General features: G+C 35.2%; 4 protein-coding genes across 4 annotated transcripts in view; 2 read left to right on the top strand and 2 right to left on the bottom strand.

Moving 5' to 3' along the window:
* LOC113063237 (serine/threonine-protein kinase MRCK beta-like) overlaps positions 1-26,766 on the bottom strand; it is a 492,601-nt gene that overhangs the window by 370,438 nt on the left and 95,397 nt on the right. The gene's annotated exons all lie outside the window — the stretch shown is intronic.
* On the top strand, positions 2,907-14,853 carry LOC113062768 (delta(24)-sterol reductase-like). The gene is made up of 7 exons (XM_026232730.1): positions 2,907-2,924; positions 7,719-7,818; positions 10,277-10,395; positions 10,498-10,761; positions 10,936-11,079; positions 12,677-12,874; positions 14,848-14,853. Exons 1-7 carry the CDS (start codon positions 2,907-2,909, stop codon positions 14,851-14,853), a joined length of 849 nt encoding a protein of 282 aa, XP_026088515.1.
* LOC113063254 (transmembrane protein 205-like) lies at positions 15,508-20,140 on the top strand. The gene is made up of 4 exons (XM_026233509.1): positions 15,508-15,678; positions 17,006-17,157; positions 17,936-18,099; positions 19,278-20,140. Exons 2-4 carry the CDS (start codon positions 17,058-17,060, stop codon positions 19,578-19,580), a joined length of 567 nt encoding a protein of 188 aa, XP_026089294.1. The 5' UTR covers positions 15,508-15,678; positions 17,006-17,057; the 3' UTR covers positions 19,581-20,140.
* LOC113063247 (tripartite motif-containing protein 16-like protein) lies at positions 21,237-26,071 on the bottom strand. The gene is made up of 6 exons (XM_026233499.1): positions 25,650-26,071; positions 24,480-24,575; positions 24,114-24,347; positions 23,886-24,045; positions 23,497-23,556; positions 21,237-23,374 (listed from the first exon to the last, which is right to left on the bottom strand). The coding sequence occupies exons 1-6, from the start codon at positions 25,986-25,988 to the stop codon at positions 22,842-22,844; spliced, it is 1,422 nt and encodes a 473-aa protein (XP_026089284.1). The 5' UTR covers positions 25,989-26,071; the 3' UTR covers positions 21,237-22,841.

The raw sequence follows: 26,766 nt of genomic DNA, 5'->3' as shown, positions 1-26,766 counted from the left end.
GTGTGCTCATGTGCCATGAAAATATTCTTTCCATTGTCTGACACTGGGAGTCTAAAAATGGATAAACTAAACTAAATTGAACACTTTTCATTGTCATTAATTAAAACTGTTCAGATATTTTTTCAAAAGTGTTAGAATATAATGCAAATCACAGGACAGCAACATGGCTGCAATGCATTTGAGTGCAATGGTTAAAAGCAAGTACTGTAAATACATTTTTGTTTTTTTCAGTATTTCGGAAAATGTTATAAATTGTGTGTGATTATGATGAATTGTGGACGTTTAGTTGTAATTAATTACATTTGCACAATTATATTTTAAATAGCTTTTATTAGACCAGCATATTTATTGATGATAAATAATAATATTTTAATATAATATATTATAAAAAAAAAATCATTTTGACATCTTTGTGGTTCACTAGCTTTGACAGAACAAAATACGCTCCCGTATGCAGAAGCTCATTTTCTCACATTCAAGTATACTAGAATATACAGAATCATAGTCATTAGTTATTGATATGACTGAAGTGGTGGGAATTTGTACACCTAACTAAAATTAAAGCCTCCTCTTTAAAAAGAAAAAAAAAATTGCATTATGTTTAATGAGATATTAACTTATTTCCAATAGCTTATGTATAGATTTTATATTTATCATACATTAAAAGCATTGTATTCTACATTTCTTTCTGAATAAGGCTGTAAACATATCTCAAGAGGCAAAAAACACCCCCTCGACGAGCTGTGGATTGTCGATGCGTGTTTTGAAGCTACATCAACACTTGTTAGGTTGGGTATTCGGCTGCTAAGTTCAGGACTCAAAAGTTGAATGTGGCTCAGATGTCACACTTCGAAACTGATCTCCCGTGAGCGTCCAAACAGAGGTTCAGTGAGCAGCTGTGTGTCTGAGTAGCTGCGTCTCAGGTGCGTGGAGCTCCTAGTGGTTTTGATGGCCACCTCATAAGGCGGGGGAGGTTCCATGTCCCAGTGAGGCGGCCGACCCCGACTGGTCGGGCTAAAATAGGTTGGCTCCATCGGGGGGTAGTCCAAATCTTCACCATATACATCTCGACTTTGCAAAGTCCTTTAAAAAAGTACAATCACGCATTATTATTTATAAGTGAAGGGCCTGGGGAAGTGGAAAATGAATGTAGGGTGGTATATGCTGTTTATCAACACTAGAGGGCCTTTCAGTATCAGATAACAGTGCAGAGGAGCAGCAACTGCTCTTAGACTTCTCCTCTAAGTGATTTTTAATGACATCTGAGGGTGGGAGAGAGGGGGAAAGAGAGATGGCGCAAATCCGGAGGGATATGGGATATGGTTGGAAAAGTACAATTATCTCCATGTGTGCTCCTATCTATTCCAATCAAATAATAATAATACAAAATTGTAAAAAGCTGCTTGAAAGTGTATGCATCTATTTTATGTGGACTGCTTTAATTCACATATCTTCAAGGTTGCTCTTTTTTATGGCAGACCAGGTCTCCTCTTTCATTTTATGGTGAAAATATGTTGAAATTGATTACATTTATTTAAAATATTTTTTAATGTAATGAATAACATGGCTTTATAATGCATGTGATAAAATGTTTGTGAGACGGCGTTTGAGTTCAGAGAGATCACATTGGATTTATGAGTGTTGGAATAAATACATTATACAACATTAAGACTACATATTTTGAGTCAAAAGTGCATATAAAATTGCAGTTTTATGAGTAATTCTACTACACACACACACACACACACACACACACACACACACATATACGCACACACACACACACACACACATATATATATATATATATATATATATATATATATATATATATATATATATATATATAGGGTAATTTAGGGTACAAAAATACATATACACACACATATACATAATCCTTAAAACATAAAATATATATAAAATATAAAAAGTACAATGTAAAAAGTAAATGGTAGTCTACGTATAAAATCTACTATCTGCCTCTTTATCTCTACTGTATAAAATATATCTTGAAATAATTGTAAAAGTACTTTTTATCTCAAAACAGCTGTATTAAAATGGCTGTGAGTGTATTTGAGTGCAAATTTATGGATACTAAAATAACACAAAACGTTATTTTTATTAGATTTTTTCTTAATAAAATTTTTTCATGTGTCATTGAGGAGAGTTTGGGTAGAATACACTGTAAAGGCTGAAAACCTCTGCTAATAACTCTAGATTGATCCTCATTACATATAGGCTATAGTGCACTTTTGAATGGAAACTCCTCCATGACTCAACTCCAAATTGCTCAGACTGTGATTTAATCTTCTGCACCTTTGTTTCACTTTATCAGAATCATCAGCGCAGGCATTTATTAGTTCATTATGATGCGAATTCACACTTACCCGTGCAGACAGACGGACTGGGACTCGGGGAAGCGGTTTCCGGGCGGTGGGGTGAACAGGACTTGACTGTAGTCGTGGCTGTACTCCTCATTATAAGGCACTGGGTTTCTCTTGCCGTTCATCGCCCAGAAGAGTCCTAAAATGAGCATCACCGCCCCGAGCACCACACAGCACATGCTGAACGCCTGCAGTCGACTTTGATTAAAAGTTAGAAAAGCGGTGGAGCCTCCAGTGACTATTAAAAATACTCCAATAAAAATAGCGCCATGATGTAGTGAAGGCATAATGTAAATGCATAACATTGATCTATCTGGAAAGTTCCGCGCGCATCGTCCAGCATCAAGATGATACTGAGACTCCAGGGTGAATCAAGTTCATCAGTCGGAGACTTCTTCTAATGGAAACTGCATATCATGTGCGCATTTTGTGATTGATAATTCCCTCATATCATCGAATGACTTGATTTAGGCATTTATAGTAAAAAAGCACATTAAGTGCATTATACAAATGTAGCATGCCATGCACTCGATCGAAGCGGTGAGCTGCTGGTCACGCGCATCAGGTTTAGTCCATGCTGTCAATTGAGGGGCATCTGCTGTGCTGGGTGCTCCATCGCTATAAGAGCATCATTAGAGTTCATGCCCCACCCCAGAGCCGTCTGTTGGCCAGATGCTTATCGGCATGAATTTGAAAATATGATTCCCAACAAGATAATCCAGTATATGTTTGTTGTAGGCTACATGGCGATAGTCTTTTTTTCTTCTTTTTCTTCTTCTTCTTCTTCTTCTTCTTCTTCTTCTTCTTCTTCTTCTTCTTCTTCTTCTTCTTTTTTATGAGAGTTCCCCCAAAATATGGACAGGTTTGAATGAAAATCCAGTTGATAAATACATGTAGTAGCCTTTATGAGTGTTAACCGTTATAAACATTAGTTTGCCGGTTAACCCTTCACGAGCTGCTTTGTCATGACGTGGATTCGTAACTCCTACCCATCTAACAAAATACGTAACTGCGTAACTACGTTCGCTGAGTAGTTATTTAGAAAGCATATTGCTCACAAATTACACATGGCCTATTTATATAGATTTTTCTTTATGAGTTTGAGTTTTTAGTTTTGAGTTTTTTTTTATTAGAAGGAATAGTTCACAAAACACAAAAAGAATATATATATATATATATATATATATATATATATATATATATATATATATATATATATATATATATATATATATATATATATATATATATATATATAATAATCATCATAATTTTGTCATCATTTAGCCTACTCACATGTTGTTCCAAACCTGTGGCTTATGAGTTTCTCTATTCTTGAAGATAAAATAAGATATTTTGAAGAATGCTGGGAAACACTGCCGTAGCTTTGATGGGAAAATATACTACATGAAAGTCAATGGCTACTGGCAACTGTTTGATTAAACACAATATTCAAAATATCTTCTTATGTGTTCAGCTGAAGAAAGAATCTCATAAAAGTTTGGAACAACTTGAGGGTGAGTAAGACAGAATGTTCACCATAAATACATGAATGCCAATGAAATGCTAAGGGTTAGCAAAAGCGGTGTCATTTCATCAAAATCATGACCTCTCAGTTACAGTTACAATACAAAAAAAAAAAAAAAAAAAGAATGCTAGAGGGAAATGTAAACAAAAATTACAGAAATAGGCCTACATTAAAAAGCATACATGCTTGCAAAATTTGAATAGCTTTTTGTTTCTTCAAGGATAATATAGATTCAATATATAGTATTTCACATAATTTTTAAATGCTATAAAACATGTTTTTTAACCTGAAAATTTACATTTATGGATATGAAATGTAGCCATTAAAATGAAAACATTTATAAAATTAATGCAGGTCTGATTATCTTTTTAGTTTACAGTAATGCCTAAGAACATCTTTCCATTCTAAAAGAAAATCTCTATCAACATATCCACCAATAAAATCAAATATAGGCAGTGTCAAAATAAATGAACAGCTGTCTCTGGCTTCTGCTTGCAAAAGCTAAATAACATCAATATCTTTTTTAAATTTTATTAAATAATGTTTAGCAGGGTATTTCTGTGGAGAAGTTTATAGGATACTTCTTTCACCTTATTTGTTAAAAGATATCGATTGGGCAGAAGCCAGACTTTTTTCCAGTCAACATCACTGTTGTCGTATATACTCCAATATACTCCAGTATACTCCAACATTCAATTACATTTGGTTTCGAAACAACATCCTTCTGGAAAAGGGCTCTTATTGATCTATTATAATTATTACAGGAGAAACATATTTTAAAGGGGGGAGGGGGGGGGGGGGGTTAAATGCTATTCATGCATACTGAGTTTTTTACACTGTTAATCCCATGCTAAACATGGACAAAGTTTCAAAAATTAAGTTGTATGTTTGAAGGAGTATTTTTGTTGCCAAAATACTCCTTCCAGTTTGTCACAAGTTTCGGAAAGTTTTTTTCGAGTATGGCTCTGTGTGACGTTAGATGGAGCGGAATTTCCTGGGTGGATGGAGTTTATTTTTACAGAGCATCGACGGAGTTGTGCAAGTGTTTTTGTTTGTTCCCTGCATTTCGAAGATGCTTGTTTTACAAACAAGGCCCAGTTTGACGACGGATTTGCGTATCGTTTATTTCTTAAGGATAATGCAATCCCAACGAAAAAGGGTCACGATCGTGTGTTGGAACCGCAGGCGGTGAGTAAAACTGCTTAAAATATCTCTGCCTCCTTGTTAGTGCGTCCCCTCCCATGCCGGAGACCGGGGTTCGAGCCCCGCTCGGAGCGAGTCGTTGCTGCTGCTGCTCTCGTTCAGTTTCAGCCTCGGGATCTGATTCTGGATCATAAATAAACGGCTGAATCTGACTGTAAGCCATGGTTTGTTTTGGATGAGGGTTTTTCCCTCACGGTAATGTCACAGTTTCCACATGCTCTCAACGCAAAAGCCTACTGGCGCTCGTGATTCTTTAGCTCCGCCCACATGCCACACCTCCAGCCGGTCGTGTTTTAGGGGAGTGATTTGGTGAAAGGCATGGAAGTTGCCGATAATTAACTCTTTTTTTTAAACTCTTGTTTAAACATATATAGCCTATTTTAGAAGAAATCGCACCAAAAATATTTGCAAATTCCTTTGGTACAGAAGTTCTAAGCGGCCAAGCATTATATATTTTTTCCTTCTCTTTTTTTTTTTTTCATTATAACGACTTAATTTTCACGTTATCTCGACATAACGAAAGTTGTTTTCTCGTTATAACGACTACATTTTCTCGTTTTCTCGACATAACGAAAATAATTTTCTCGTTACAACGACTTAATTTTCTCGTTATCTCGACATAACCAAAATTGTTTTTATGGAAGTTCTAAGTGGCCATGCATTATAATTTTTTTCCTTCTTGTTTTCTCATTATAACGACTTAATTATCTCGTTATCTCGACATAACGAAAGTTGTTTTCTCGTTATAACGACTTCATTTTCTCGTTTTCTCGACATAACGAAAATAATTTTCTCGTTACAACGACTTCATTTTGTACAGTATGGGATGTCCCCACTTTTCTCAAAATCAAACGTGTGTGTGTGTACTTGGTATCTCCTATGTCATGTGGACCAGATGTCCCAACATGTGTAGTAAATTTTGACCTTGTGGGGACATATTTTCATCCCCATGAGGAAACAAGCATATAAATCCTATAGAATGAAGTGTCTTGAAAATCGCAAATGTTTTTAAAATAGAAAGTTTTGTGTGAGGGGTGTTGCAAGATTGTATATTTTGCCTTCAAAAAGGCCTATGGCTATGCCTGTTTTGTGTTTGTTGTTAAGTAAAATGAACCAGAGAACAGTCAAGAAATTCTTACTGTGCATTTAACTCTTTGCCTTTTAAATAACAACATAGGCCTATGACAAAAGTTGCTTAATGTCTTTATAATAAATACATCAATGCATCATATTGTATTATTTGTCTGATGATGTTATTATCCACGTTTTCAATCATCAAGTTAAATACAAAATTGGTAACTTTGTTGCTAAATAATTTTAGTCAAGCAGGTAAACTTTAATTTTTTTCTGTGGTAGTCGCGTTTTCTTTTTTAGCAGTTTACTAGCAATTACATAAAACAAAACAGAGTTTAGTGGATTCAAAATTCACATTAAAGGTTTAACTGTGTCTAATGTATGTGTCAAAGTATGGCTGCTGGTTTGATTATTTTAAAATAACGTTCCCAGAACATTGTATGAATCAAAATGTTTAGTTTTCCATTAATTTTAACCATTGTCTTTATTTTACTTATTACCAGTAACCACTATGAAAAAACCATATTCTAAGTCCGGGAAAAAATATTACATTATAGAATTGGAATAATCTTTTTCAACTGAGATGCATTTCTGTAACTTTACTTCTATCACTAGTCGACTCATTTCTCCACTACTGTATAGTAATGAACACATCTCACTCATAGACAGTAAAAGATCTCACTGAGGCAAACGAAGATCCATCTCTGGTGTATTATCACGTACTCCAAGCCCTTCACTTTAATCCATGCCTAAAACAAAACCACTAACGCACCCAAATATAACAACGGATCCATTCCGGCAGCTTTTTTTAATCACGAATCGCCTGAAAATCACACTCAGGACATCCAATATGTAGATGGGTTTGTCTTTATAAGAACAGATTTGGAGAAATGTAGCATTACATCACTTGCTCACCAGTGGATCCTCTGCAGTTGAATGGGTGCCGTCTGAATGAGAGTCCAGAGAGCTGATAAAAGCATCACTATAATCCATACAACTCCCAACATACAATTAATGTCTTGTGAAGCGAAAAACTGCATGTTTGTAATAAACAAATTCATCATTAAGTCATTTTAATATAAAACCATTTAAAATCCATTATAAAAATTCTCTGTTGTCCTTAAAATACACTGATTTATTTGTTTAGAACAGTTTTGGACTGTTTTCATTTGTAAACGGTGCTTGATCTGTGCAGGTTTCTTGCCTGGTCATGATGAAATTACTTTTATGAAGCAATATTAAGAATAAACAATTTATGTTTAGAAATGGTTTGAAGTTAAAAACGTCTTAATGTTGTTTTTATCAGCTGTTTAGACTCTCATTCTGACGGCACCCATTCAATGCAAAGGATCCATTGGTGAGCAAGTGATGGAATGCTCAATTTCTTGGATGGCCTGAGAGGGTGAGTCGATTAAATTTTTGGGGGAACTATAAAAACAGGGCTTTTCATATGGGATTATTAGCATTAATAAAATGTAAAGTGAGGAAAGTACTATTTTTATATAAACAACAAATCAACCATTTTGCAGGTGGTGCGTGTGGAACCCTTAGCTAACATGGGTCAGGTGACCGCTCTGCTCATCTCTATTGGCTGGACCCTGCCTGTGGTGCCTGAACTCGATGACCTAGGTTTTATGAGAGAAACAAATAAACAAACGTTTAATTATTCCTGCATCATTCACTGGAAGCTTTTTTATTTTTTTATTTTTTTTATGCAAAACGACTTTGCCTTTGAGGATGTGGCTCTGTAGTACATTTAAATAAATGGGGGAAGTCGTGGCCTAATGGTTAGAGGGTTGGACTCCCAATCGAAGGGTTGTGGGTTCTAGTCTCGGGCCGGACGGAATTGTGGGTGGGGGTAGTGCATGTACAGTTCTCACTCCACCTTCAATACCACGACTTAGGTGCCCTTGAGCAAGGCATCGAACCCCCAACTGCTCCCCGGGCGCCGCAGCATAAATGGCTGCCCACTGCTCCGGGTGTGTGCTCACAGTGTGTGTGCGTGTGTTCACTGCTCTGTGTGTGTGCATTTCGGATGGGTTAAATGCAGAGCACAAATTCTGAGTATGGGTCACCATACTTGGCTGAATGTCACTTCACACATTTTTCTGTAAAATAGTGAATCTGAGTATTTACATTATTATTTCAATTATTGTAAATTTTCTGGAAAAAGTATGTGAACCTTTAGACATATTCTGAATTTTTGCATAAATTCAATAACACAGACACACAAAGGGTTCATGTATACATGTATATTTTTTCCCCTGCTGCTGTGTGTTAGGCCTAGTTATGCTTGTTTGTTACCAAGTCTCAGATTACAGCAAACTCTTATTTATGTGTCATCTAGATGCATTTGAACATTTTTTATTCGGCACACAATAACACTCCTCTCATTTAGATGAAGACTGTAAGTCATCTCTGCGCTGTATAATCTCCCCCTTTCTTTCCACATGTTCCACAAGGGATTTGTTTAATGTCTCTGAGCACTTGCAGATATTTGCTTTCTTTAAATGGATCATAACGTTCTCTCCTGATCAATATTAAATGCCGTGTGTGGTGCATCAGAGGCTGCTTATAATTAGGTTACGGATGAGCATAGTCCCTGTTTCAATGAGGCAGATTCAATTAGGGCGGATACGGGTCCTGTTGCTGAAAGTGTTTATAGATCCCAGGAAAAAAGCACTCATTGGCGGAGAAATGTTTTATCACGGACGCTCCTTCAAATTCATTTGTAATTCTTTAGAGACACAGTATTGAGTGATAAGACATGGGAAAGGTGTGTTGTGCTTGTAAAGTGTTGAATGATATGAGATATTTCTGGCCACATGTATTGATTCCTAAATCTTAGATACTGTAAGCACTGTATACATTTTTTTTATACAGTACAATTTCTAAAAGCAGTTTAGAGTCCTGTATCTATAATCAAAGGTTAGTTATTTTGACTTTTGATTCTTCCTTTTTATCTCTCTGTTGGCACTTTTCACGAATAGTGTTGATTTTGGTGTTCTATTACAATCTCTTTTCTTTTTTTTCTAAAGCTTGAGAAGCAGGGAGAACTATTAAATATTTTAAATAATTTAATGCAATGGTAAAATAAGTTGGTATTACTTAAAGCAGATCCCAACTAAAAGTAACACAACATAAAACAAAGAAATCTTCTCATAGTAATTAATGCAACAAATTGATTTTGTTACAAATAGGTGTCTGGGCCACACTTACTGTACATGACGTGATATTATATAATGAAAAAAATTAAATGACATTTTAAGTGCACTATAGGATATTTAATATGTCATAAATGTCAAAATGTGTGAAAAATTAAATAAAAAATAGTGTATATAGTGCACTTCGAATCTTGTTCCAGTCTTCGTTTTTGCATTCATCACTTGTTACTGTATACATTTTGGTCACTTAACCAGTTTTGAGGTTTATTTCATATTTATTGATAGAAACCTAAATCACTGAAATATTATAGAAATGTAAATTTTATCCATAGTTCTTTTTTGTGAGCCAAGATGAAAGGAAATAATATATAGTTCAGGTTTAATATACTGTACAGTTTAATTCAAAAGCTCAATAAGATGATATTTTATTAGTATTATATATATTTTTATGAATACTACAACAATAGAGACTTTACATTGTTACAAAAAATTATGTATAAAAAATAAATGCTGTTCTGTAAAACTTTCTATGGCACAGCTGTTTTCAGCATTGATAATAATTAATGTTTCCTGAGCAGCGAATCAGTATATTAAAATGATTTCTGAAGGACCTGAAGACTGAAATTCAGCTTTGCCATCACAGAAAAAAAAATCACATTTCAAATGTATTAAAATAGAAAACAGTTCATCTTGAAATAATATTTCACAATATTAGTTTTTACTGTATTGTTTTTTTCCAAATATATGCAGCCTTGAGTCTTCACTCAAAAACATAAAAAAAAAAAAAAACATTTGTACAGACCTTTGAACAGTGTAATATTAAATATTAATGTATATTATTAATGAATTTTTGGCCATTCATTGTTCTAGAGCTCTTCCCCATCAAGGAACGCTCTCTCATGGTGGTCTCATGTTGTGTTCAGGTGGGCTGGTAATGGGCACAGGCATTGAGTCTTCATCTCATATCTATGGCTTGTTTCAGCACATTTGTGTGGCTTTTGAGCTGGTGTTGGCTGATGGTAGTCTGGTCCGCTGCACTGAGGTGAGTCCAGTGTTACAGGTGATATAAAACACACACACACACACACACACACACACACACACACACATAGACAAGTAAAAATCAGAAAAGTAAAACTCACAGAAAGAAAACTCTGACCTGTTCTATGCCGTTCCCTGGTCCTGCGGTACTCTGGGGTTCCTGGTAGCAGCAGAGATCCGGATAATCCCAACTCGAAAATGGGTGAAGCTTTTCTACGAGCCTGTGTGTGGCCTGGATGCTATCTGCAAGAAGTTCGCTGAGGAATCAGCCAATAAGGAGAACCAGTTTGTGGAAGGACTGCAGTACTCTCGGGACGAGGCTGTGATTATGACAGGCACCATGACAGATCACGCAGAGTCTGACAAGGTGAGAATTAATGTTCTGTAATGCAAATCTGATTGCTTTTACTTAGTACTTTTTTCTATTGCCCACTTGCTAGTTCTCTAAACATTGGCATCGGCCATTAAAGACTCCAGATTACTCAATTGAATTAAATGCCACTGTATTATAACACTGTTACATATTCTTTTTGTCTTTTAGACTAACTGTATAGGCTACTATTACAAGCCATGGTTCTTTCGGCATGTGGAGGGTTTCCTGAAGCAGAACCGAGTTGCAGTGGAGTACATTCCTCTCCGGCACTATTACCACAGACATACCCGCAGCATCTTCTGGGAATTACAAGTATTGCTCTGGAAAACTACACTCATCAACAAAATTATCTTCTTCTTCTTCTTTTTTTTTTCCAAGAAATATCAAATAACAGAAATGGGTTATTAATTTATTTAAACTCTGAGAAACACATAAACTTTTTTATAGCTAATTATATTAGTAGTGCCCACATAAATTGCCATCACTTTTCTGAGCCTCTTTGCGGCAAATGTTTGCCATCTGCTGTCACAGTGATTTTTGTGGCTGGATTAAGTCAAGTTCACACAGTTGTTATATCAGGATTGACTGCAGGTTTAGACAAGCACATTAACTTGATTCACAACAGTTCTCCATTTTTAACAGCATGCACTACCGTTTAAAATTTTGGAGTTATGCAATTTCTTTCTTTTTTTTTTTTTTTGAAAATTTCTAGGCTGCATTTACTATCAAAATGGGAATTGGGAAAGGCGTTACAGTTTAAAATGACAGTCCCAATTTTTTTTTTTTTTTTTTTAATGTTTAATATGTAATGTATTGCTGTTATGGCAAAGTTGATATTTTTTTTTCAGGATTATTCAGTCAGTAGAAAAGTATAAAGTTCAAAAGAGCATTATTTATTAGAAACAGAAATCCTTTGTAATGTTAAAAATTTCTTTTTCTATCACTTTGGGTCAATTTAACACTCTTTTAAATGGCAATGTATCTGATTGTTTTATCATTTAAAACCTAACCAACTTCTTTCCACGTTTTGCTTGAAAATATTTGCTTTATTTCTTTCAGATAAAAGCCACTTGATAGGCTTGATATTGGTTTGATATACGTTTGATATTGTTTCATATAATGCAATGACATTTATTCATTTTTAAGTAAAGCATAAATATCTAAACACTTTTAAGGACCGCTCTATAAATACCTGTACAGACAGTATATTATATTTTTTTGCATCCATTATTCTAAATTGATAGAATTGCAAACATTTCTTTTTATTATTGCCTTATTCATTTTATCTTTCAGGTCTCAACGAGTATCCCATAATACAAACATTTTAATTATTTTAGTCTGAGGAGTTTAGTATATGCAAGTATGATCTGGCAGACTTTCCTCATAGTTACACTAAGATAATATTTGCTGTACGATTGGTGCTGTATTATGAATGGCTCTCTAGGGTTTGTAACTAATATTATTAATATCTTATTGAGAAAGCCTGCTGTAAATTTGACCTTTCAAACTTGGCTTTTGGTTTGTGGTGTACCCTTAAAGTTTATCAAGAGTTTGAGACACTGTCAGACATGCACTTCCTCCTGTGATTCCATTAGCTGTAGTATTTTTCAGGTGTCCCATAATGCAAAGTCTTCTCATCCATCTTGAAGCCATCTCTCTCTCTCTCTCCTTCCCTCTCTCTCTATTCTAATCCTTCTTTTCACTCTCAAACACACTCACACAGTTTCGATGCATTAATATATCCACTAAAGCTGTCCATTAGCTACAGGAAGTGAGTGTTGGCTGTTGATTGGCAGCACTAATCTAGCATTACTCAATAAATTATGCATCCAAAGCTGAAATGGACAAGGTCAGGAGTGTCTTGACTTTCAGACATGACTTTTCTGATTACTTGTTGTGTGTTTCTCAGGACATCATTCCGTTTGGGAATAACCCGTTGTTCAGGTGTGTGTTTGGCTGGATGGTTCCTCCTAAGATCTCCCTTCTGAAGCTCACTCAGGGAGAGACCAACCGCAGACAGTACGAGCAGCACCACGTGGTGCAGGACATGCTGGTCCCCATGAAACACATCAAGACCTCCATCCTGCGCTTCCATGAGGACTTACATGTGAGACGTTCAAACACGCACACAAACATACACACATTAGGTGAGAACTGATCGCTTATATTACACGTTTATACTGTTTTATGTACATTTTGTTTATTTCAAGAATAATTAATAGATTTATTATTTATTAATAGTTTTGAAAATGTTATTTCAAAACATACTAAAGCTTCAGTAAGGAAATATATATTAATTTCAAGTGAAAACAAGCTTCAAAGTATCTTTTACTGTGGAAGAAAATGTGTTCCAGTAATGTTCACTGATTCAACTCAAAACCTGAAAGCTGCTTTTCTAAAAACCCATTAAAAAACTCTTAAAGGAAAGCATGACTTAAAAAGCTAATTCTTTTCCAGGCTTTAATTAGCCAAATCAGAACAATGTGTAAGAACAATGTATAAGAATATTTATATATATATAAGAAAGTATATAAAAAAGTATTCAGTTTATTTAGGATGCATTAAAGTGAGCAAAAGTAACAGCAAACACATTAATAATGTTTCAAAATATTTCTATTTTAAATAAATGTTTTTTATTATTATTATTATTCATCAAAGAATCCCCTAAAAATGTATCACCATTTCGGCAAAAAAAAATATTAATTTGCAAAATTTTTCTCAAGATTTATATAATTAAGAAATGTTTCTTGAGCAGCAGACCAGGAGAACACTTTAAAAACGTACCAGGCCTAAGTTTTTAAATGATAGTATATAATAAAAGCTTGAAATTGATTGGATGTGCTACAGTTATATATACAGTTAATATATATATATATATATATATATATATGCTGTAAGTTAGGGTAAATCGTTTTTGACTGAATAATATCTTCATTTATGCCTATGAAATTGTCAGGTTTCTTCTACATAACATCTAGTTATTTTATAGGAACATGAACCAACTTTAGTTTTCTAAATGAGAAAACAACAACAACTAAAGCTATTATATAGATACATAGCATCCCAAAAAGTACTTCAAATCTTAAGCTGCAAATTAAATATGTAAATGTGATGCAAATTAAAGGTGTAATGGCATGTTTGTTGCCTTCCAGAGGCATTTATTTTATAGAAATATAATTTTTATTTCATAAAATATATCTCAAGCAAATTATTTCACAAAATGAAATTTGTTCCACTTTGCTGTAGGTTTTTTTTTTCAGGTTAGAGACATGTGTTTTGTGCTGAATGTGTTCAGGTACTGCTTAAATCGGGAAAATGCAGACATACAAACTTCAGACATACAAACCTTTAACTTCATACAAATCTATGATTATAGAATAATAAATTGAATTATTATTAAAGCTAAATTTGTTGGAATTCAGATATTGCAGCATCTGCATCACAAGCTTTGGTATTTCTTTTCTACACACATTTACAAACCTGCTGTTTGCATGAAGTTCCTAGTATTTTTAGGAATCCTTGATTTTGTTCTCCTTCAGTTGCACACAGTAATCGCTGTAATCTTATGCCGTGAACAAGTGTTCATCAAAGCAGTGAGACAACAGTGAAGAAAGTACCCAAGAGTATTAGCCTGTCCTTTGCTTGTTCACACCTATTAAATACAAACCAATGACATGTTGAGCACTAATTAATCCTCCAGTTTGAACATGTCATATAAAGCCACAGTGAGAGTGAATGCTGTGATTATTTACAATCAGAACATCTATAATTAAGCATTTTTATCAGTTAACTGGTCCATGTTGTGGCAAGCCATTCTGCATGATATTAAGAAATCATGTATATTTTTGAAATAATATAGATCACTTTCACAAGTAATAGATTTCTATCTTTATTTGATGTAACGGGGTTGAGTCGTTAAGCTTGACAGTTAAGCTTAATATCACAATATTAATAAGTTATAGTTATAAAAGAAGGTGGCAACTTGCCTGTGTCTGCTCACAGTTTTGTTCAGAAGACTTAAATGATGTCACAAAAGGATCAGTTAATTATTTTTGTGTAATAATCGTTATTGTGTAACAGGGTTGAGGTGTTACCGAGGTATGGAATTAAATTATATGAATTTAATAATTAATCGTGAATTTACTTAGAAAAAAAACAAACAAACAAAAAACATTACCAGCAAAAAAATCACAGATAGATATTTATGAGAATGGCAAAATGTATGGACTTTTTCTAATTTTATTATTCATATCCCAAGTACACTTTCATTGAAGCCCATGAGGAACATGACAAAATAGATGGTGTCAAATGAAAAAAAATAAAAATAATCTAATATAAATCTAATATAAAGATTAAACGAGTCTAGTTTTCAATCTTATCAAAGGAGGACCTCTTTTCTATTTCTAAAAACAGATTTTGGTGATCCAATAGAAACATACATTCACACCCAGACTTGAGACCGTTCCGTCTGGATTTAATGGGTGTGAATAAATATTGAGACAGGTTTGGTTAAGGTGTGGGTTAGATTATACGCCTTGTTTTTATAACTATTTGTATATAAACCAATAAATGTCTTTTGTTCCCCATTTAGAAAATTTGACGTGTGCGTGTTTATAAATGTACAACAAACACGTTTTCTTAAATCAGTAATTACCGTAATCAAGAAAACCTGTCTACATAAAGCACGCACATTAGTATACAAAACCACGCCCAACAACAGCGACAACGACCACAAACCACGCCCACAAGCCGCCAAACCTGCTTTGATCGCAGAGTACGGATAAACCCCGCCCACCGGTCCGACTGCCAGTCCGAGAGCTACTGTTCCTTTATCGTACATTTATGGTGCTGCTACTGGCCGTGACGCGCAACCGGCCACCGAAGATTTAAACAGTCACGGGTGATCGTCCGGTAAGTAGAACGGCATCATGGTGACAGCATGTAGCAGTAATATGATATCCAGTCCTTCATAATCCAGGTGTAGCTTTCACAAGACGCAACAGAAATGAGGTGCTACGTGTACTTGTCTGTCTTTTGCTTTGGTGCCATGTCAAACAGTAAAGGACTTTCCTCTGTTGGAGAGTGTCGCTGTGCTTAATCATTAGCCTTGGACGTTTGGACACCATGGCTGTGTCTCAACATCTAGACTAGGCAGACAGCTTTATTAGCGGCATTATAGGCGCGTGCTTCCTTAAAGTGTCCAGAAGAAATGCAGTATATGTAGGCAGCGAAGTAGGTTTTGAGACACAGTCCACATTCTGGACATAGTGAATCAGCCTGTTTTCTCCCTTCCCTTCACAGTAAGTGCACGACTCCTGCATTCACGCTTACCATTCTTAAAGCGACAGTTTCCCCAAAAATGAACAATTGTTATATATTCATCCTCATGTCCTGTATGACTATATTTCTTCTGTGGAACACAAAAAATACTAGATTAGATTGACAACCTCCGTCCTCTTTCACTTTAAAGGCATATAATTCCTTACAATGGAAGTGAATGGTGACTGGAGTCAGGGTTGCCAAGTCCCCTTTTCCCGCAAGTTAAACCTTTTACACATTGCATACATTATAATTAATTTAAATGTTCGTATTGAGATATTTAATCCATTTTATATTCTACCAATGATAAAACTGTACCTGACCACGAGGCAGACTAAGGAGATCTTGATGTGAGGAGGGTGAATTGGTAGTCTTTGAGCTCTTAGTGAGCTCTTTTTTTTTTTTTTTAATAGTCTGTTTTTATGATTACTACTAGCCTATATATAGTAATTTTGTATATATACAGATGTGTGTAATGTGTAACAGTGACTGTAAAATGTATATTTTCGATATGGAAGCAGCTTATTTTAGGTTTTGTTGTTTGGGCTGTTTTTGGGGGGGGGGGTGCTGAACAATATAGGTTTTACCTTTCAAGTGCATTTTCCATTTGTCTTGTTGCTTTGCTAGCACCACACTTTGCAGTCAGAGTGCCTGATTTATATTAGGTGACAGAGCTGATTTAAGAAGGTTTGTTCCACTATGGTATGCTCTGTTAGTCATGTAGGTGAAAGGTGATCACCTCCAGCTCTTTTGTTTATAACGCAGGGTGTGTTTTTGTAGAGTGCATCACATCAAGTACAGGTCTTAAGACTTGTGTAACATATTAAAACTGTTAAGACCTCCCGTGAGTCTCACATAAACCTTGTGTGATGCAAGAACAATAAGGCAGATGGTATTTTTGTGTCACACCTTTAAACAGCATAGTGACCGTGAGTGAGGCTGGTGAAAGACGATCAAGCGCACCTGTCACAATGTCTACAGACAGAGAGCCTCCCGTCACTGCCAAACTCCTTCACCTCGTGTTTCTCTCCACCTTCTGGGGAATGCAGATATGGGTCACCTTCATATCAGGTAGGTGTGATCACTGTTTTTCATTGATTTCAGATCATTAATAGAATGATTCTAGTGTAGGCTACTTTGAATCTTAATTTAAGAAAGTTGTGTAAAAAAAAATTATAATATGTAATATTAATTAAAGGCCACTTAAAGGGAGTACACTTTTACTTTAAGTATAATATAAAATAATTTAACTATTTATCTTTTGTCATGCTTTTAAAAAAAAAAAAACCCTTTTTTTAATGTGTTGACTAACATACTAAAGCACATCAGTACCTCATTATAATTTTAAATGCATATTACATTTATCGTTCACATTTACATAAGTGTGTGTGTGTGTACTAAATTGCTGCTTCTTCAATTCAAATGAGTAATTACAAATATATTTAAATGTAATACACATTTAAATAGAAATGAAATTTTAGTTGACCATAAATGCTTGTTTGTTTATTCAGTAGAACAATTTATAAACGTATATCAAAGACAGTAGAAGTAATTACAATAAAGAATTACTTAAGTTAGTCAACAATTGCATTTTAAAATACATTTTAATAATAATATATTTTAATGTAGTTGTAAATTGTAGATGAGTGTCTGAAAAACTTAAATTCAGTTTGCACTTAGGTAAATTCAAGGTATATTTTTCCATAAGTGCCATTGTAAAAAGTATGCTGGAGTGCACTTCTTTACGAACAAGGATAGTTTAATACATGAAACTAGTATTCTGTTATAAACAAGGTTTTGATATTAGGTTAACTTAATTAAACTTTTTTTTTTTATTATTATTATTCAGGCTTTGTAATGGACAGCCATCTGAACCGACACACGTTTGGCTTCATCCAGAGCCGGCTCTTCCCGTTTTACCTGCATATCGGCTCAGCTTGTGCTTTCTGCAACCTCACCATCTTTGCCATGTACCATCCTAGCAACATGCTGGATGACAAAGAGGCCTTCCAGGTATGCAGAACATAACGTTCCCAGATATTGTGAAAAGATGTTATTTGAATAGTTCCCACAAAAATTATTAACATGTCTTTCCAAACCTGTTGAATTTCTATTCTTCTGAGGAACAAAAAAGGAGATAGCTTGTCGTTCTTTTCCATTCAATTACAATAAATAGAGACTGGAGCATTCGAGTTTTAAAAAGAACACAAGAAGATCCAAATGTTTATTATTAACAGACAATTCCTTTAGCTTTACCTGAGCTAAAAACCAGTGTGACTGAATCTTTGGATTGAATCTGAGAACTGGATCAGTCTGAATTATTAAAGGGTACATAACACACACAGTTTCACCCAATCTCATGTTGATCTTGAGTACCTATAGAGTAGTACTGAATCCTTCATATTTCCAAAAAGTCTTTAGTGTTAGAAAGATACAGCTCTCCGAAAAAAGCAGAGCTCCTGGAGGCGTGCTGTGGGCGGAGCTAAAGAGTGATGAGCACTTGAGCGCTTAATGCCAAAAAAACACAGACATTTGCTGCCGTTTCACTTACCTTACCACCTACCTGAATCATGACTGGGATCTTTTATAGCTGGGACTGCTCCATCTTTCAGTATCAAACGATGTGCAAATCCAGCGTCGAACTTGTTTATAAAACGTTTGTCAACAAACACACATGTGAAACTCCGTTGCTGCGCCGGTCCCCGGAAAAATAAACTGTATCCACTGATTACATGACGCGGGGTTTTTTTATGAAGCTGAACAAAGTTATCATTCCCTGACAACCAAAAACGCTCTTTTTGGAGACATTCTTCCCGGGCGAGTCCCGTGGAGTAGTGCTGCCAGATGAAGCGTGTTGGTGGGCGCGATCTGTTCTCACTCTGGTCGATGTGCACGCGGCCGTGCCCTTCCGGGAGAAATGCCCATAAAAGGAGTTCCACCCGCGTCTACTACGTCATGAAGGGCCACGATCGAGAAAAAAAAACAAAAAAACTGTATGAACCCGAAAGTAAGATTTCTGGCACAGAAATACTCCCATTATACATCCAAATAGTTTTTTGTAACGTAGTAACGGAGTAAACAACTCTGAATGCATGAAACAGCATTATACCCCCCACCCCCATTATGTTCATAGTAAGTAACAGACTCTCTCTTGATTCCACCAGCTTTCTGTTTTTTGTTTTTTCCCCCAGATCTTCATTTTTTTCGTCTGTGTGACTGTGGCGGCAGTGAATGCCCAGTGGTTTGGTCAGATGACCTCAGAAATCATGGCAGACATGCACCTGATTGAGCAGGCCTGTGGATTGGGTCAGGACATCGGACTCTCATCCAATCGGGAAGCATATGCCAAGCTCTGCGAGACAGACCCCAAGTATAAAAAGCTGAGTGGTCGGCTGTGGCTGTATCACCTGCTGTCCTCCCTGTGTAACCTCTGCTGTATCGTATGTAATGGATACAGTCTTTATTACCTGGCAGAAAACCTCACCACACTCTGATGACCTTCCTGCAATGCAACGCAAACGTCTGTGTGGCTCCGGGAGCGATGACCTGCTCTTAGATACTGGATTACCTCCCGACAAATCTGCTCATTATTGTTACAGATTGTCTTTTTTAATATTTGTTGTGCTAGTTTTAGTTTTTTTTTTTTTGTAAATGTTACAGATAATGGCTCTGAATATTTAAATTATAAGATTTGCATGGTTGAGGAATGAGCATAATTGAACAAAAATGGGAAGTGGATGGGACATTTTCAAAACTTTTCTTGACGTTCTAGAAGTTATGGCACATATTTTCTGTTTTCTCAATGAAGGCAACCTCACTCTGTCACAAATAAGTCAAACTTGTTGATTTCTCTGTTTCAATGGCCAGCCTCACCCTGTTCTCCTGGAATGGGTTTGAATGTAGCAATATGTTCACGCACAATCTCTCATTATAAGTACCTTTTAACAGGGATGAATATGCAAATGATGCTCTCACCTGGCTGTAGATTTAGAGTTCTGTCGCTGTTTGTTGAAATAGAGCTGAAATTAAATGCACCCAGCAGCAGTTGCACCACACAATGTGTTTGTGTGTGTTATACAAGTATTTTTAATGACTCACAAACACAAATTATTTTTTTTATATACGGATTTACAGTGTGTTTAGTATTGATTCAGTGCACTGGATACAGCTATGACTGTCCACTCAGAGCTAATATGTGCCTAATATATTATAAATAAGAATATACAACTAAATATTTTTCATTAACTATAAATTAATATTAAATTTTTATATGTAAAATATTTACACTTCTACTGTTGTACTAAATATACTTCATACTATATATATTCCTGTTCAAAAGTTTGTGGTCAATAAGTTTTTTATTTCTTTAAGAAATTAGTGCTTTTATTTAGTAAGGACACAATCGATCAAAGTGACGTTTATAATGTTACAAAAGATTTCTGTTTGAAATAAATGCTGTTCTTTTGAACTTCCTGTTCATCAAAGAATTTGGGAAGAATTCGGTCAGATTCCACAAAAATACTTTTTCAATAAAACATGGATAATAAGAATTGATTTATTATTTGTATAATTTTTTTTAGCACCAGATCAGCATATTAGAATGATTTTTGTAGGATCATGTAAAACTGAATCCTTCAGCTTAGCCTTCACGGGAAAAATATATATATATACATTTTTAAATATATTAAAAGAGAATACTTTTATTTTAAATATTTGTTTTTTAATTGCATTTTTAAATCAAATTAATGCAGCCTTGTTAAGCAAAAGATGTTTCAAAAAACATAAAAACCCTTACCGACCCCAAACTTTTGCACATATAGTTATGGAAGCCTGGATTATGAATTATGCGGGTACGACACATTTACAGATGTACTCTATCTAGATCCATCAAATTGACCTTTGTTGTGACAGATTCAACACGAACAAGTTATGTCCTGTTTGACCGCTTTTGCACACTGTGCCTTTTGCAGATGTTAAGCAACAACAAACCGGACTTCCTGGATGTACATGACACATTGTGTGTTGCAGAGTCATATACACATGTGATGTGCCTATCTAATGTGTTAGTCATATAAAATAGTGTGTATTCTGATATAAAGCACCATTGTTATAATGGTGACACCTTACTTTGGAATGTAGCTTCTGTTTTCATTCGCCCTAAACAATCTGCTGTCTGTCCATCATATTTTTGTATCTTCATATCAGTTACAGTACTGTGCCTTGCATAGAGATATATTTCAATTTTAATACTGTTATGACTGTGTCCAGTAAGATGCTGGTGAGGCTATGGGTTTCTCCCTGTAATTGAGGATTGACTATATTTTATCAATGCAAATGAACCGGCAGCCATGGACTCCCTTTTAATGGTTTTATTTACTATACTTAACTTAAAACATCATCTAGTGAAACGTGGTCAATAGAATGAAATGCATAGTTTTTGCTTATTAGTACTGTGCTGTTATTGAAGTTCCGTGATTCTTTTAGCTGAAATGTCATTCCTGTCTGCGCATGCAAATGAAGTAGTAGATGAAGAAAAGTTTGCATTATCAGGTTTTCTGTCTGAATAAAAGGTAATTGCAATTTATACTGCATCTCTTTAAGTAAAGCTCAAGTATGTCATTTTTTATATTAAACGGCACAGTGAAAGTGAATGTGAAAACATCGGTTCAACTATTGTGTGAATGACTGTTTGTCTGTTTGACCAATAACAGATTAAGGGTGTTTGGGAAACCTGTTTGGAAAGAGTTATTTTTGCAGTTCCATTTGTGCAGAAATTACACATTACCTTCAAGAATGAAGACTAATGTCTGAATTTGTGATGAATGTAAAGCTGTGCAGTTCTGTGTAATGTATAGAAATGGGTTGAATGTTTTTTATTTCCAAATAAATTTTTAATGTTGGTCTAAGATTCTTCAGTTTTTTGGTTCATTAACAGGTTTATACTGTGCATATTAAATGTCAAGGAGACTCTGGAATTGGAGTTAAATATTTTACTGGCATATAATTCAAATATATATTTATAAACAACTACAAAAGCACTAAAATAAGAACATTTTGTAAATATATGTGGACTTATTTTATAAAACCGATAGCTCTGGTTCCAGAAAATGATTGATCATTGTATTTTTTCTATGCAAGGTTCCAGAAAACATTTCTACAATCAGCACAGCAGCCAAATCTAACCTTTACAGGGAAATGTAACTGCTGTACATGGTGGCGATTATAGTATGAATTTGTATGATGTGATTTGTACAGAAATGCGTAAAAAATATATATATATATATATAAATACATATGAGAGCATATGAATTAGTCACCAATTAGCCAAAACTCATAATAGTTATGAATTGCAATGAGAGTGTGTTGGTCCTTTACGTGAAACTTTACAATAAGATCCCATTAGTTAACAACGTTAATGAAAAATTAGCATTTTTTTACATATTTATTACGTTAAAATACAAATATATACAATCACAAATGTAAAAATGCAGCTGTTAATTGTTAATTCATGTTAGCATAGGCCATGAAATCATTTTTACAGATACAGCTTTTGATTTTAATATTAGCCTATATTAGTAATTGATGAAATTAACATTAACTAAGACTTCTATAAGCTTTAGAAGCATTTTCATTGTTATTGATGCAAACTAATATGGTTAACCAATGGAACCATATTGTGAAGTATTACCCATCCTCTCATAATTCATATGTTTCTCATAAATACTCGGGAACTGAATAAACGCCATTTCATGCCACTAAAGTGGATAACAGAGTCTCAAACTAGACCCGACGTTAATCCTGAAGCCAGGATAGAGCGGTTGAGTGAATGAAGTCCGAATTACCTGGATGAGATTCATTGAGTCTGTGATGCTGTAAAACGCCAAGATTCCTGCAGAGAAATCGACATAAACGCCAGCCCTGCGAGCCCATTGCATTTTGGGAATCTTGGTTTCCCGTCCATTGTGCCAGAATGCATACGTATCCTCAGAGCACACGAGACTCCAGGACTGGGCGTTGTGTCCAAATGCACACAGGGTGCTCTTTCCTTTCCTGTTGATGTCCTCATAGGACACTGCGATGTGCACGGGACCCTTCCCGCTCCACTCTGCCTCGAAGTAACATCGGCCGGACACGCTCTCCCTGCACAGGACCTGGTAATGGCCGTCAAACCTCTCTGGGTGGTCAGGAACGGACAGAGAGGTTTTGCTGCACGTCACCTCGCCGGTCTCTGAGGAAACACTGAGGTTTCTGTGAGCCGTGTTCAGGTCCAGAGTCAGGGGACCCGAATCTGAAATCCAGAGACACAAGACATGGATTAACAAAAACAGTATTCTGTTGCAGATTGTATTCTTTTCTGTTACACATTTGAGTGTGTGTGTGTGTGTGTGTGTGTGTGTGTGTGTTACTCACATTCCAGAAACTGCTCTCTGATTTTAGGTTCAGGGGTAGGAATAAACTTCAGGTTTGTCACTAATAATAAGGCAAAATATAAACAGTGCAGGCATTTTAAATATTCATGTTTCCCTTTTTCTCAATTTCCTTTAATGTTTTAGTGTAAGACATACTTGCATGCTCTTCTTGAATACTGTATGAATTCTGACAGTTCTTTAAAAACAGTAAGTGAAACTCTTCATAAACATTTCAAACAAAAGCATGCAAGATTAGAAAACCTCACATGTGAGTGGTTTCCATTTAAAATCTTGGAAATAAGGATTTATTTTCTTATTTTATTTATTTATTCAATTTTTTTAGAATATACAATACATTTACAAGGACAACACATTCAGATGATGACTTACCTTTTTTTGATAATTTCTCCAATTTTTTCTGGCACAGGCCTTTAATGTCCTCACTCAGATACGTGAGTTTTCTCGACACCATCTCAAAAGAGAAGTCCGGATTGACTAGAACCGCAGGAGAGGTCACCAACTCCGGCTGACTACACAGTGTTTCATAACTCTGAGGAAATAAACTCTCTTAGACCAAACCCACAACTGAACTTTAGTGCCCTGAACCACTGATGTTACCTTCAGGAACTGAGTTTCATCATCAAGATGTGCAAGCGTGTCGTATTCAGCGTCTCTCCTCTTGAACTCTGCGATCTCCTGCTCTAGTTTCTCCATGAATCCATGTGCCTCGTCTAGTTCCAGCTGCTCCTTTGCTTTGATCATCTCTGTCACCTCAAAACACAGTGTCTCAATGGACTGAATCAGCTCGCTGAAGATCTTCTCTGTCTCTTCCACTGCTGCCTGAGCAGAGCTCTGTCACAGAACCAGAGGAGTGATGAGTCCAAGAGCTTCTCTGGGTCTCTAACTAATGAAGGCTCATATGTTGACCCACACTATCCCACATGTCCATTGAGATTTTCCAGCTCCTGTCAGTAATAGACTCACCCTGAGAGAGATTATGGCCTGACTCAGATCCTGTAGCTCCGACTCGCGCTCCTTTATCACCTGCTGGCATCCCTTCTGTGACTCTTTAAGCTCTTGCTGAAGACCACAGGATACATGCATGAAGAAATTTATAAAAAAATATATAATATAATATTTAAAAAAAAACATGTGATGAGGAAACCAAAACAAAAAAAAACCTCGAATTATACATTTAATAATACCAACATGTTTTGGCTTTTAAACGTTTCAAACCTTTTTTTCTCCTTCATTACACATACTGTACTGGATTTCTTTTTATTGCTTCCTAGTTGATTTAGTTCACAGTTTTACTTGTACTATTTTATATTTTCAACATTTCTTCTGTGAAGAGTTTTAATTTGATTAAGATTCATATATAGATATATAAGATATATATATATAATTATTATTTTTATTATTATTATTATTATTTTTATTGAGACATAGTTAAAAATCAGAAGCTGTCCTATCAAGATGAAGCAAAAAAGCCAGACATATCATTATTAATATATTTCTTATTATTATTTACTAGGGAAAAAAAGCCGTGATGTGACTCACTCCAAAAGTAATGATGTTTATAAATAAAAAATGCATATTTATAAAAAAAATTGTACTTTTTACCTTGAAAGATGTATTCAGAATTGATATTCAATTATTTTTTTATTCTAATATATTTTCATGACTTTTGTTAAGAATATATATATATATATATATATATATATATATATATATATATATATATATATATATATATATATATATATATATATATATATATATATATATATATATATATAGTTGTAAATAAAACAAAGATTATTGGAGAAAACACATTTTAAAAGTAGGTTCCATGTTTTTGTTTGTTTGTTTATATGCATATTTATACCCACACATTTGATCTATTTCATAATTTAATCTATTTAATCATGTAAAACTTTTTTTATGGGATGTATAATGTACTTTTGCTATTTTTTAATTAGATGTTTTTAAAATATAATTTAAATACATTCACACAAAGTGTTAAAATACTTTTGAGGGTCAACTGATCTTTTAATGACTTATTTACGAAAGTTAATACAAAGCTCTTGAGATACTTAGCTCTTATACAGTTTCTAGCCTCACATTTAAAGTCAGAAGAGAAGTCGGACACACCTGACAGAACATGACGAGGTCCTGCTTTTTTTTCGCAATGACTTCATGGCTCTTAACTCCAGGGATGGTGGGCGAACGCATTCCAGTCTGTCTCAGTTTCTCAACGACTTCAGCAAACAGGGTGTTTTTGTTGAGCGCAGGTCTCGGCGAGAAGGTCTGTCTGCACTCTGGACAGCTGCACGTCTTCTTCTGGTTCTTTTGCTCCCAGAAGCTCTTAATGCACTCCATACAGTAGTTGTGTCCACAAGGAATGGTCACAGGGTCCCGCAGAAGGTCCATACAGATGGGACAGCTGAACTGCTCTTGGTTGACGAAAACACCAGCTTCTTCTTCTGCCATCTTTTACAGTTAAGGAGAAAGAGAGACTGTACAGCAGCGTCGTGGAGAGAGTATGGCGTTTGCTCGAGCCTCCCACTAATGTCTGTAGGCTATATGAGATTGTAAAGGGAGGAGTCAGTTTGTCATGTACAGTATGCCTCACAGTGCTCATGTTTCAGTAAAGTCACAAGCTTAATGAAGTCATTAAATCTGTGTTGTTGTTATTTTGCAATGAGTATTTTCAGCTTTACCTCAGAAAAGTGATTCACAGCTTTGAGTACACAAGTAAAGCTTCTGGAAAGATCAACCCCACGACGTCGGTTCTTGGTTGTTCCGGTGCGTGTCTGTTCATGTCCACTGGATGAATGCGTGCAGGGTGACGTTTCATAAGATCTCTCTGGATTATTTTTGGGCACTTTGGGAGATAAAGAGGGTGTGGATTTTTGTAATGTAATGTGCACAGATATAAAAAGGTGTGAGTAAATAAATCATGGAACTTTAAAATCATTGTTAAACACAATTCACAAGCACAACAAATACATGCATTAGGCCTATAGTATGTATAACAAAATATATATAAAAGCTGATTATAATTTTCTAATTAGAGGCAATATAATGGAAATGTATAATGGATGGGCAAAGTGAGGACAGTACATCCAATTTTTTTTAGATCAAATTAACTTTATATGACTTACCAGGCTATGGATGAAATGACAATCATCTAAGTTCTGCTGTATTTTTCATTATTCTAATCCAACCACTGACAGTGTTACGTTCTTCACTCTAGAGGTCGCTCTTA

Source organism: Carassius auratus, chromosome 45 (assembly GCF_003368295.1).
Source record: "Carassius auratus strain Wakin chromosome 45, ASM336829v1, whole genome shotgun sequence".
Classification (NCBI taxonomy): Eukaryota; Metazoa; Chordata; class Actinopteri; order Cypriniformes; family Cyprinidae; genus Carassius; species Carassius auratus.
Note: the sequence above shows the minus strand (reverse complement) of the source record. Positions and strands in the feature narration are given on the sequence as shown.

Bases quoted from the DNA above. Each gene is read 5' to 3' on its own strand.
- LOC113062768 (XM_026232730.1), top strand. The intron at 7,819-10,276 runs GTTTTATGAGAG...TGTTGTGTTCAG, and splicing joins GCCTGAACTCGATGACCTAG to GTGGGCTGGTAATGGGCACA. The intron at 11,080-12,676 runs GTATTGCTCTGG...TGTGTTTCTCAG, and splicing joins GCATCTTCTGGGAATTACAA to GACATCATTCCGTTTGGGAA.
- LOC113063254 (XM_026233509.1), top strand. From the start codon at position 17,058: ATGTCTACAGACAGAGAGCCTCCCGTCACTGCCAAACTCCTTCACCTC. The intron at 17,158-17,935 runs GTAGGTGTGATC...ATTATTATTCAG, and splicing joins ATGGGTCACCTTCATATCAG to GCTTTGTAATGGACAGCCAT. The intron at 18,100-19,277 runs GTATGCAGAACA...TTTTTCCCCCAG, and splicing joins ATGACAAAGAGGCCTTCCAG to ATCTTCATTTTTTTCGTCTG.
- LOC113063247 (XM_026233499.1), bottom strand. From the start codon at position 25,988: ATGGCAGAAGAAGAAGCTGGTGTTTTCGTCAACCAAGAGCAGTTCAGC. The intron at 24,576-25,649 runs GTGTGTCCGACT...TGTGGTCTTCAG, and splicing joins ACCTCGTCATGTTCTGTCAG to CAAGAGCTTAAAGAGTCACA. The intron at 23,375-23,496 runs GTGAGTAACACA...TCTGGATTTCAG, and splicing joins CAGAGAGCAGTTTCTGGAAT to ATTCGGGTCCCCTGACTCTG.